Raw genomic sequence first — 13,286 nt, 5'->3', positions numbered from 1 at the left:
ATGTGCTACTAAAGTGAGCAATGCCTTGCTATTTTCACATATTTATACCAAGAAAAATTGGGTAATCAATACAATATTGAAAAGCCATAATAAAAGAGGAACACACTGCAAATTAGAAAATAATATCCCTTCCACAAAAGCAAGATCACAATGAGTACCTCATGTAATTTCTGAATAGTATCTTTTTAAGAAGGCTCCCTGCCCACTGTGGAGCTCAACACAAGGCTTGAACTCACAACCCTGAGATCAAGACCTGAGCTGAGTTGAAGAATCGGATGCTTAATTGACTGAGCCACCCAGGCAACCCAATTTCTGAATAATATTTTTTAAACTAAATATTGCATTTAGTCAATTCCATCATCTTTCTAATCTATCTTTCCCTATTAACTACAACTTTATCTTCCTGTTCAGGAATATATTTTGTATGTTGTCGGACCTTCTTTTTCCATGAGATTATGCGTAGCAGAAATTGTGCCATTAAGAAAGTGAAGTTCTACATTTTCTAAGCATGGCACAATATTTTTCTGAGGAAAATACATATAATAATCCTATGACTTCTGTCTCCCCGTGCCATGTGAAGATTCTGACAATGCCATGTAGGAACTACAGGTACCTAGATTGATATGGGAAAACTTGAACCACAGTTTACTTTCATCCAGCCTGCAGAAAGTGTATTTCTATATATGGAGAACAAAAGCAAGGTTTAATCTTTTAAAACAACTTTGTTTTATGCAGGTGCTCATTTAAATATGCTGATAGTGCAGTACCTGGCTGGCTCAGTCCCAAGAGTTTATGAGTCCTGATTTTGGGGTTATGAGTTCAAGCCCCATGTTGGATATAGAGTTCGCTTAAATTAAAACTTTTTAAAAAATTGAATATGTTGATAGTGAAGTGCTATTTAGCAATTCAAACATTTGCCTTTCCATTATCTCCCTTCCTCTTCTAATCTTTACTCATAATCCTGACAAAAGAAATAGTTTATGAGAGATGATCTTTTATTTACCTTTCTATACCTACACTGGAAAAAAAATACATAATAACTGAATAATTTGCATGTCTCATTTTACAAACATAATTTTACTTGATTATTATGCGTTCTACCTTAAACTTCCATAGAGTGATATCTTAAACATGTAAATTTAAGATAAAATAATATAAAAGATTATATGGAAACATTAGTAAAATGCAGATAAACATATTCCTTTAAGAATCATAACCAAAGAAATATAATTGATTAGTGCTAAGCCTTCATAATATTTACCTTTGGGATGCTGATATAATTCAAAACATTCTGTAAACTTTTAAAATATTGCCTTCAGTAATTTTATGTGGCATGCTTTAAAAAATGTCCATTTTATAGCTATTCTTTATTTTCTTCCTTAACCAAAAATAGTATTAGCTAATTGGAGCATCAACTTTACTGGGCAGACATGGCCTCAAATGAATTTTGACTATCAAAATTATCCTTAATGATAAAAAGGGTTGCCAATTTTGAGGATATTTAGAAGACTGTGCTATGAATTCTATGTAATCTGAAAAATAATATATTACATGTATGTAGTTTATAATGATTTTGAATGTGTTTTCTCATTTGAGCCTTATGACAATTTTAAGAGATAGGAATCCCCATTTTGCAGATTAAAATACTGAGGGTTAGTAGAATTATATGATTTGCCCAATATTACAGAGCACTGAACCTCAAGTTTAGAAAGAAGGCCCAACTCTTCTCACTCCTAATTTAGCTCTCTAAGTACATCATATTGACTTGCAATTCTATATATCCTGGGAAGCTTATGATTTTTCTTATAACTTTATATGAAATATATTTTAATAGAAGTTATAATAACATAATTATGCAGCTGCTCTATGCGATAATTTTGATAAAAACATATACTTTAATGAAAATCAACGTTTGCTACTGAAAACATCCTTAACTTTGCCTTTGAATTCACACATTCAGATTAATACGTAAGCAGATGTAAAGCCTCAAATCATTATTTCCAAATTTCTGGACATCTGGTACTATACGAAACATTGTATTAGAACAACCAATCCTTGATACCAACTTAAAATCTGGACACATTCAAAGGAAAATAAATAATAATTCACTCTTTCCCTTAATGGTCATAATCTACCATGAAATAAACCAAAAAATAAGATTGCTTTTGTAGAATATAAAAGTAGCCACACACCAATGGAAAAGGCTTGGTAATTATGCCTTCATACAGGACTTTAGCTAAAAGTTATTTGCTTGGGAAACAAGAAAATGCTGTCAGAATCTCATTATCAATGGATTCCAGTTTCTTCTATCCCATTCCAAATCCCATGAAAATTGGGTTAACTTATAATTGTATGACCCGGGAAAAAGTTTACCTCCTGTAACTAAAAAGATGTGCTGCTTCAGTCAAGCTTAGAAATAATATATTGTTCTAAAAATAAGGTTTCTGACTTAGAAGACATATGGTGAATCTTCATGAAATCAGGGAGAGAGGAGGAGTTGTCATGAAATGTGCTCCATTAGAATTGCCAGGGGGACAGACTGTACTTTCCTACTAACAAATGTCCCTTTTTTTTAATGTGGTTGTCCCTATATTTTCTTATTACATGCAGAAGTCCTTTACTTTCCCCCTGTGAATATGTAAAATGCTTTTTCTTTTGAATTCCTAGAATTTGTTTCTATTTACTTATTAAAATTCAAAAGATATATACCCATTGCATATAAAAATGGAATTTAAAAAAAATGCTAGGAAGGAGATAACAATTCCATCCTTGAGGCGTAGAGGAGTTATTTGGAAAAGGCTCCATAGAGGAAGCTACATTTCAATAAAGTCTTGATGAGTGAGAAGAGTACTAGATGAGGAGATAAGAGAAGGAAGAGTGTTTTCTGATGTGGTAAAAAACAAAGTATTCTAGGAAATGACCAGAAATAGAGAGGTAAAACTAGACTGGGGTCAGGCTGTAAATTATTCAAACCACCATGCAATGAATTTCAGTCTTTATGCTCTAGTCAGTCACAGCAGAGACTTCTGGTTTTACTTAAAATATTTTTAATGTTTGCTAAAATACATCCACAAGATTTAATAATCAAGTAGTATAAAAGGATTTAAATGAGAAAACCATAGTCCTTTGCCCCTCTCATGTACTCCCATTTTAAGTCATTTAAGCTGACTGTCACTATTAATAAATTTGCTAATTAGGACATTATCCATGGACTTTCCACCACAGCAGAACAGGATTCACCTAATTTATAACATACCTCTACTGTTCATTCATTCCCCCAATATGATTATTTTCAGCTCCTGAATAGCTTACCATTTTATCTTTAAGGAATATATTTAGATGTTTATTTTCTTTTCCATCAATTCTATAAAGTATCCCATGACTCTTTCCCATATAAGATGAATATACCAGCACTCTCACTTTTCTCCTTTAGTTTTCTTCCCTCCTTGAAATCAACTTTATCCAAGATTAATATACCCACTTCTGTAATTTTTTAAATTATATTTGCTGAAAATATCTTTTTCCATGCTTTTACTTTTCAACCTGCCTGTATCATTATGTTTAGAGCTTTTGATAGACCACATATAGTTGGGTTATGTTTTTTAATTCACTCTGCAAATCTTTTAATTGGTGTACTTACATCATTTGTATGTAAGGTAATTATTAGGTTGGAGCTTAAGTCTGCTGGTTTATTTTTTGTTTTATGTTTGTTCTGTTTTTCATTTATTTTCTTTTTCCTGTCTTCCTATGGGTTACATGAATATTTTTTTAGAAACTCATTTTATCAATAGTGTTTTTGAGTGTATATCTCATATAGCTTTTCAGTGGTTGTCCTAGATATTATATATACATAACTTATTATAGACTACTGGTATCATCATTTTACCATTTAAACTGAAGTTTAGAAACCTTACCTCTCTTTGTATGACTTTACTCTCCTCCATTTATATTGTAATAATCTTATATATATCCTCTACATACATTGAAAACTAATTCAGAACAGTATTATAATTTTTGCTTCAACAATCAACCATAATTTAGAAAACTCAAAAGGAGAAGGCAAGTTCATATTGTATTTACCCATATTTTTGCTTACCATGTTCTTTCTTCCTTCTGGAGGTTCCTTCTTTTATCATTTCCTTTCTGTTTAGAGAATTTCCTTTAGCCATTTTTTTAGAGTAGATCTGCTAGCTAAAGTTCTTAGTTTTCTTTCATTTGAAGATATGTTGATTTATCCCTCATTCTTGGAAGATATTTTTGCTGAATATAGAATTCTGAATTCTGGGTTGACAGCCCTTTCAGCATTTGAAAAATGTTGTAACACTTTCTGCACTCTAGAGTTTCCTCCCTTTTTTGCCTTTTATAAGTATTTTTTTATTGTGATAAAATAGACATAACAAAACTTACCATTTTAACCATTTTAAGTGTTAAATTCAGTGCCAATGGCATTAAGTACATTCACAATGTGGTACAACTATCACCACTATCCACTTCTCAAGCTTATCCATTAGAAAATCAACCCCCATACTTCCCTCCCCTACCACCTAATAACCACTATTCCGCTCTATGAATTTGCCTATTCTAGGTACCTCATATAGGTGAAATTATAATAGTAGTCCTTTTGTGTCTGGCTTCTTTTTTACTTAGCATGGTGTTTTCAAAGTTTGTCCATGTTGTAGCATGTGTTGTAACTCCAAATCTTTTTTTTAAAGATTTTACTTATTTATTTATGAGAGAGAGATAGGGCGGGGGCAGAGACACAGGCAGAGGGAGAAGCAGGCTCCATGCAGGATGCCCGATGTGAGACTCGATCCTGGGTCTCCAGGATCATGCCCTGGGCTGAAGTTGGTGCTAAACCACTGAGCCACCTTGGCTGCCCAAACACCAAATCTTTTTAAGGCTGAATAACATTCCATTGTATGTATATGCCATATTTTTTTATATATCCATCTGTTGATGAACATTTGGGTTGTTTCTACCTTTTGACTATTGTGAATAACTTTGCTGTGAACATTGGTATACAAGTATCTGATTGAGTCTCTGCTTTCAATTTGTTTGGGTATATACTAGAAGTAGAATTGCTAAATCATATGATAATTCTATTTTTAATATTTTGGGGAACTACCAGACTGTTCTCCGCAGTGGTTGTACCATTTCATATTCCCATCAGCAACGCACAAGAGTTTTCATTTCTCCACATCCTCATCAGTTATTTTCTTTTTTTCTTCATAGCTGCCCACCCAATGAGTGTAAAGTCATTGTAGTTTCTCATTGTGGTTTTCATGTGCACTCCCTTAATGATTAGTGATGGTGAGCATTTTTTCATTTGCTTTTTGGCCATTGTATATCTTCTTGGGAGAAATGTCTATTCAAGGACTATTCAAGTCCTCTGCCCATTTTTTAGATGGGTTGTTGTTGTTTTTTAACTTGTAGGAGTTCTTTTTTATATTCTGGATATTAATTCCTTTTTTAAGATTTTATTTTTAAGTAATCTGCACACCCAACGTGGGGCTCAAACTCCCAACCCTGAAATCAAGAGTCACATGCTCTACCAATTGAGCCAGCTAGGTGCTCCTGGATATTAATTCCTGATCAGATATATGATTTGTAAACATTTTTGCCATTCTGTGAGTTGTTTTCTCACTTTATAATGTTTTTTAATGCACAAATGTTTTTAATTCATCTATTTTTTTTATTTCATTGACAGTGCTTTTGTTGTCATATGTAAAAAATCATTGCCAAATTCAATATCATGGAGATTGTCTCCAGTGTTTTCTTCTAAGAGTTTTAGTTTTAGCTCTTACATTTATGTCTTTGATCCATTTTGTGTTAGTTTGTGTGTGTGTGTGTGTGTGTGTGTGTGTGTGTGTGAGTTTTTATATACAGTACAAGGTAAGGATCCATATTCATGTTCTTGCATTTAATTTTTGGGGTGTTTATTGTTGTTGCCGTTGCTTATTAATGTTTCTGTGGGGGGGACAAGAACTTGGAGTTTCCAGGTAGCCATTTCGCTGACATCCTTCTGGACTCTGGTTCCTGATAAGAAATCAGCTACCAAATTATTTTCCCCCTATTGGTAAGGTATTGCTTCTGTCTGGCTGATTTTTTTTTTCTTTGCTTTTAGTTTTCAGGAATTTGACCATGGCATGTCTTGGTTGGAATTCATTGTCTCTTGAATTTATAGGTTTATGTCGTTTGCCATATTTGGAAAGTTTTTAGCCATTATTTCTTTGAGTCCTTTTTCAACTCTGCCCTCTTTCCCCTCTCCTATAGGACTCCAACAACATGATTGTGCGATCTATTATTTTTGTACCATAGGTCCCTGAGCCTCTGTTCTTTTTTTTTAAATCTTTTTCCTCTTTGTTGTTAAAATTTAATAATTTCTACTATTCTATATTCCAGCTAACTGATTCTTTCCTCAGTCCCCTTCATTCTGCAATTTAGCCTCTACGTTTTTTATTATATTTTTTCAGTTTTAAATTTCATTTGTTTCTTCGTTTTCTATTTCTTTGTTGACATTTTCTCATATTTTATCATATGTTTCAAATGTATTTTAATTATTTATTGAAGCATTTTTAAGATAGCTGCTTTAAAATGTCAGATAATTCTAACATTTTTGTTATCTTTTTTTTCAGTCAATTTGTTATCTTCCTGGTTCTTGGTATGACAAGTGAATTTCATTTGAGATCTGAACATTTTGTGTATCATGTTATGACTCTCTGGATCTAATAATATAAACCTTCTCTTTTAGTTATGACACTGTTCCTGCAGAGGAAGCTAGGGTGCTGGCTTCTTTCTGCCAGGGCTAATAAACATCCAGTTCCCTATACAGTCTTGATTGACAACTTAGAGTAGGCTTCTCATTACTTCTGGGCCATGGATGGAGTTCTAACTTCCCTACAGGTTTCTACTAATACCTATGAGGCTGGGAAGGGTAGGAGTTATTTCAATACTTAAGCTCACTATTTGGTCTCTGCTGACATCATGAAGTGGGAGGTATTCTCATTATTATTGGACAGTGATCAAACTCTTTTGACTCTCTACAAGGACTTCTCTGACACCACCCCAGAAGACACTCTGTTACTGCTGGGTGGAGGTAGCAATTCAGGCTCCACTGACAACAGAAAAAGGTGGGGGGTCATTACTGCCTGGCAAGGATGAGTGTCCCAGTTCCTGGCTTTCTCTCACACCACCATTGAAAGGATATCGGAATGCCCTGCTACAGCCTAGCAAAGTAAAAGTCTTGGCTCCCTACTTCGCCTTTGCTGGCATAGGTGGGGATGGGGTCACAGTTTTTCTGTGGTATTTGGCTGGAGCAGAGTAGTTATTATTTCAGTGTTTTCTACCTTGCTAAGCTGCCCCTTTCCTGATCCTCAGCTAGAGATCAGGCTCTTCTTGGGACTTTTTTGTTTGTGCCTTCCATGTTTTCAGGGTGCCAGCTTCTTCAGCTCTGTGTTATATGAGCAAAAAATTAAAAACCCAGAGAACTCACCAGCGTGTCATTCTTTGGGTCTGAGTTCCCATGCTACTTTACTTTGTTCTTTTTCTTTCAAAGTCTTCTTATGTCTGTTTTATATATAATGTCCACAGGTTTTAGTCTAATTTAGTGGGAGGAATAAGGAAAGGTATCTCTACTTGATCTTTCTGGAAAAAGAAGCCCTCTCCTTAATTTATAAATATAAATCAGATCATGTTACTGACCTGTTTACAAATTTTAATGGCTTTTCACTGCACTTTAAGCTAGTTACCACATAGACTTATAAGATCCTGTATTCTCCAACTCCATCCTATTTCTCTGGCCTCTTATGCCTTTGCCCATTCACTGTTTCAGCCATACTGATTTCCTTTCTGTTCCTCAATCGCCTCCAACTCTTTACTGCCACAAGAACTTCACCCATGATTTTACTTCCCCTTCTCTTGAATAAGCTATTTCTGATCTTTACCTGCTTGAATTTTTCTTCCTTTTTAAAAAAGATATGTATGTATGTATGTATGTATGTATGTATGTATGTATTTTACTTGAGAGAAATAGAGAGAGCTCAAGTGGGGGCCATGAGACAGAGAAAATCTCCAGCAGATTGTGTGCTCAGTGCAGAGTTCAATGCAGCGCTTGATCTCATGACCCTGACATCATGACCTGAGCCAAAATCAAGAGTCACATGCTCAACTGACTGAGCCACCCAAACCGCTCCTACTTGTATTCTTCTATCTTAAGACTGTGTCTAAAAGTCACCTATTCAGAGAAATCTTCTCTCATCACCTTAATGAATTTCCTCTCTCCCTCATTCCAACAATTCTCTATCACTACACCTTGTACATTTCATATCAATACTTTCTATGATTTGCATTTATGCATTTATATATATATTGTTTGTTTACTAGTACAGTGTACATTTCCCACCATGTTATAACTCTACAGGATCAGGAGTCATATCCATTATATTCATTAGTTTACCTATGGTGCTTAGCCCATTATCCAATATACAATTGTATATTACATTGCCATCTTATAATCTAGAAAGATCCTTATTTACTTATTCTTTTGGTATACATTCATATTTCTGTATTGTGGAATATACCCAAAATACCTTTGTACATGTCTATCATTTAGCTAGCTACATTATATCAAAAATATCTATTGGTATGCTTTGGTTTATGGGACTGGAAAACAGCAACCATGTTTTGCTCATTTTTCTAACACTGCTTAGCACAGGGCATATAGAGAGTAGATGCTCTTTTTAAAAAATCAATGAATGATAGCTTTGCATTATGCTACAAAGTCTTTGAAACAGTGCTGAAGAAAAACTAATGAAACCAAAATATTTTCAGTACTTAGATCACCAGAATCACTAAGTTTCCTTTCAAAATCAAGAAAATGTCAAAAATAGTGACAAACTTACATGCCTTTCTCTCTTTCTGGATACAGTTCCTGGTCAGTGAAAATAAGTGATTTGTTCCATGTGATATGAGCATCCATTATGTGCCAATTTTCCTGGAAGTAAATGAAACCCATTTCAGAGAAAAAGACAAAAATCTATGGAGAAAGAAAGCAATCTTCCTTTCCCACTCCCCGTCTTCAATCATCTGTAGTCTGTCAGTTATTAACAAAAGATTAAATAATTTGTCGTCTACTTGAGCACTTTTTACATTTAAAAAATATGATCTATAGGGATGTACCTGTGAATTTACAAAGAGGACCTCTGAACTTATCTAGCACCAATTGTATCAGTTCACATTTGCCACTAGCAAGGAAGACTGCTAAATGTTCAGAGAAAAATGAACCTAACATATGAAGGAATTCCGTAAAATCTGTTTTGTAAAAAAATAATGTAAAAGCTCAGAAGAAAGGATTTAGATCAGGGTTTTTTTTATCTTGCAACATTAATACAGATTTTTTTGAGTTAATTATGTGGTTAACTTAGGGAGCCCAAATAATTAGGGAAAATCCAATCTTTTCCAATTTGTACTGGTGCTGCTGCTGCTGCTGCTGCTGCTGGTGGTAATTTACTAGGCCAGAGCTGGACTGGCCTAGTTTATTCAGGCACAGGCTCAACAGAGCTCACTCTTTGGGGGAGTATTTATGGACTTCCTAGATCAGATCTGTGCCAAGTGGTCAAGTAGTACCTCAGCAGCAACATGGTGACAGCTGCTAGGTTGGCTTATCACACTTCCATAAATTCAGCTGGTAAGGTGAAAACAACCCCAAATGGATTTAGAAAAGTTATTTACACAGCAATGCAAAATCAGCATGCCCTCAGCTTCACATGTCCCTAGTCCCAGGATGATACCAAACTGGAGGGGCCAAATGATAGATGATACAAGTGGTGGGTTGCTCTGTCATCAAAGAGAAAACTCTAAACTACAGCTGAACAGTTCTTTAGTCTGAAGCTATACCTGAAGCTGATGCCTCACTGGAACTAGCATGGCAAATGAGAAATGGATTTGGGATAGCTCCTCACAAGATTGTGTTGCCGTGTTCCAGAGAAGATCATAGGGCTTTCTGCCAAGACATGTGTCATACTGAGGTTGAGTCTTGTCTACATGACCTATGTAGAGATATACAAAATCACCAGAATGCCATGACAAAGCTGTTCTACAATCTCACGAGGAGAGAAGGATTTCAAAGCTAGCTTAGTTTAAAAGGTGCTATCAATCTATAAGCGGCAAAAACATAATCACCTTAGAGTAGGGATCATCATTAGTGTCTGAGACTTTATTCCAAAAGAGTAATGCATGTAATGGCGGTAAATTGGAGAATCATTACCATTCATTGGGGAGCCATCTGAATAAGATATACACATAGGTGGGCTATGAGGAAGGACAGAGGAAAAACTGACTCATGAAAAAGTTAATGCTCTGTATACCAAGCCCCCCCTCCCATTCTGACGTCCAGTTCTTTCACAGATCTTAATAAGGGCATGAAAGATATCTAAATTTATAAAACCATCAGATTCTTCTCAGTTCTTATTGGAACAACATAATTTTGGTGCTTCCCACAGTTTTCCATGCCTTTCTACCAGAAATTATTTTATCACGGGGCTACCATATCACTGCATTCTCTTGGTTCCTCTCATAATTCACTGATTTTCTCTTTTTCTTTTGTGGGCCTCCTCCATGGGCATCTTACACTCCCCCTGTCTCATTCATATTCTTGTTTTAGTATGACTCTCAAATCTTTATCTTCAATTCAAATTGAGTTTCCCATTCATATCTGTGAATGCAGAAACTAGCTACTGCAAATCCCTTCTTGGCTGTCCATAGGCCTCTCATGTTTAGAATGTCCAATACAGAACTAATATCTCAGATTACTTCTGCCTCCCAAATCTGCTGCTTCTATTTTATTTCGGTGGGGGGGAGAGATAATTTATTCACTCACCCAACCTAGAATCCTGGGAATCATTTTCAATATTGTTCTTTTCCTAACCTCTCATTTCTAATCAATCACCAAGCTCTGAATATTTATTTAATATATCCCCTTCTCTCCATCTCTACCTCTACTATTCTATTTCTGTCCCAAGACATCTATTTACTAGTCTATTGTCACATCTTCCAAATCGACCCTCCCCATAATGTCCCTCTCAAATCTATGCTCTCCATGGTTGCCAATGTAAAACATAAATATATAAATATGAGCAGTTCATTACTGAAAATTCTTAGATGGCTCTATCTTTAAGTCATGTTTTAATTTGAGTTTTTTCCCCTGATCTGGCTATTATCTACCCCTCCCATTCTATCTACTGTCACCTCTCACTTTGCTTTTCAAATTCAGCCTTCTAGGTATCTCCACACAGTACTCTGTAACTGTTCACACTGAACTGCTTACAAGGTTTTTTCTGTATTTGTTTGGTTGCCATCCTTTAAGACCTACAATAGTCATTATCTCCTCCAAATAGTCTTCCCCTCAATAGTTAGGTACTCCTCTGCACATAGTACTGGGCACATCTATCATGGCACTTATCACATTATCCTATTATATTAACAGTGAATGTTTCTGCTCCCCTTAACAGGTTATGAGCATCTTGGGTTATCTTTGCATTCACAAAATCAAACTAATTTTTCTGATCAAAGCATACAATTTGGGCCAGCATATTGGTAATGTTCAAAAATTTTTTGTTGAAAACTTTTATATGCTCTTAATTAATGGCTGCAAAGTACACCAGAAATTTCCCTGATAGGCGAAGGCTTAATGTGTTTAAAAAACAAAACAAAACAAAACAAAACTAGGTTTCCTAATCTAGGTGGACTCTGGGATTTTTATTGTGCTATGATTAGTACAGCAGGGAATATCTGGAAAGAGTCCTTAAAAAACTCTATTGGGATAACCTAAACTCAAGCCATTTTCTCTTTACCCAGAGATGATTGCTGTGAATCTTGGTCTGCAAAGGACATGGCTTGATTTAATACAGTTTACCCTAGAGGCAGAACAGCAAAGAAAGAATTCTACTAATTTAATTATAGTCTCTGGGTGCTTCTCTCTGATAATCTAAAGGGAGGTTTGGCCCAGAGCAGCACACTTATGGCCCCATTTACATTTAAAGGTCTCTTCCTACTTGATTCCTTGACTATTGGAAGCATGGATAGATTGTTATCTGGTAGTTATATCAGAGGCTTTGGTAATTTACTCATAGCAGTTAGTTGAAATTGCACTGCAAAAAAAAGAAAAAAGAAAAAGAAAGCATTGTTCCAGAAATTTTGCCGGGCCTTCTCTGGAGCAATTTTCGTACACTGTTCTTGAGAAGAACTTGTATTTTGTTTTATCGCTACCAGTCTTATCAGAATTGCCTAGCTAATTTTTCTGATCAAGGTATACAACTTTGTGCCAGCAAAGAACACCTACTTTTGAAATTATAGTTAAAGGTGGAAAATAGAGGGCTCCTATCCTTTCCTGTATTTTAGGACATGGACTACCCTCATACCTGTTCTCTCTGTGTTGTCACTTCTCACTTATCATTCAAAAGTAAAAGATAAGACATTTTGTCTATATGTTAAATAGCTTAAAACATTAAAATATGTCTTGCATGGCAGTCTAAGGTCTGACTCAGAGCTAGCTTCTTAGTAAAAGAAATGGGAACTGACAATTAAGGGCTCTATAAAATAACGTAGGTTAGAAAATGTGGAGGTTAGAGATATTCAGCTTGTAACTATTAGAAGAAACATTCACATTATTTACTCCTGTCTATGGCTTCAAAGAGACAAAGGCTTGAAGGTCTTTCCAGTGGAATGCTTCCTTCCCTATTTGACTCAAACCCTAAGAGTCAGAACCATTAATCACCTAGATTCCAGTCAGAGGACCTTCGTAAATTCTACAACTCAAGTACTTTAGACTCATACATATTCTATAAAATCTCAACTGAAAAGATCTTGGTCAAGAGATTTTAATTTTTTCTTGAAATCTAGAGGGAGAAGAATGAAAAGGCAAAACTACAACAATTGGATTAAAAGATTATTTAAAATGATCTTTTTTGGATATGGTTGCAAACATCTCACAAGTTTTAGTTCTCCAATTAATTTAATTAACTTAGCATTTACCCTCTGCCTGCTTCCAAAAAGAATCCAAGTTTGTTTCCAAAGAATCGGTTTGGCTTTTCTGTCTAGGCTGTTAAACTATGTATGATATCATATCATTTATATGTTTTGATGTGTATTTTATGACAACATACCTTTTACCCCTAATCTTTGGGATTGTGTTGTACATTAAGAGAAAGCAAAGTTAGGCTGCCACAGTTTGTATGTAATGACGTGACATTATACTTACAAACATGGGGCAAGACATTAACATTTTGAAC

General features: G+C 35.1%; 1 protein-coding gene across 1 annotated transcript in view; it reads right to left on the bottom strand.

Moving 5' to 3' along the window:
* LOC144308958 (uncharacterized) overlaps positions 1-11,889 on the bottom strand; it is a 159,040-nt gene extending 147,151 nt beyond the window's left edge. Inside the window, exons 1-3 of the mRNA XM_077889906.1 lie at positions 11,850-11,889; positions 9,895-10,046; positions 8,901-8,992 (exon numbers count right to left, since the gene is read on the bottom strand). Of these exons, the coding sequence (XP_077746032.1) occupies positions 8,901-8,992; positions 9,895-10,046; positions 11,850-11,889 (284 nt within the window). The remainder of the gene's footprint in view (positions 1-8,900; positions 8,993-9,894; positions 10,047-11,849) is intronic.
* Between the last annotated feature and the right edge of the window lie 1,397 nt (positions 11,890-13,286).

The sequence above is a fragment of the Canis aureus genome, chromosome X (assembly GCF_053574225.1).
Source record: "Canis aureus isolate CA01 chromosome X, VMU_Caureus_v.1.0, whole genome shotgun sequence".
Classification (NCBI taxonomy): domain Eukaryota; kingdom Metazoa; phylum Chordata; class Mammalia; order Carnivora; family Canidae; genus Canis; species Canis aureus.
Note: the sequence above shows the minus strand (reverse complement) of the source record. Positions and strands in the feature narration are given on the sequence as shown.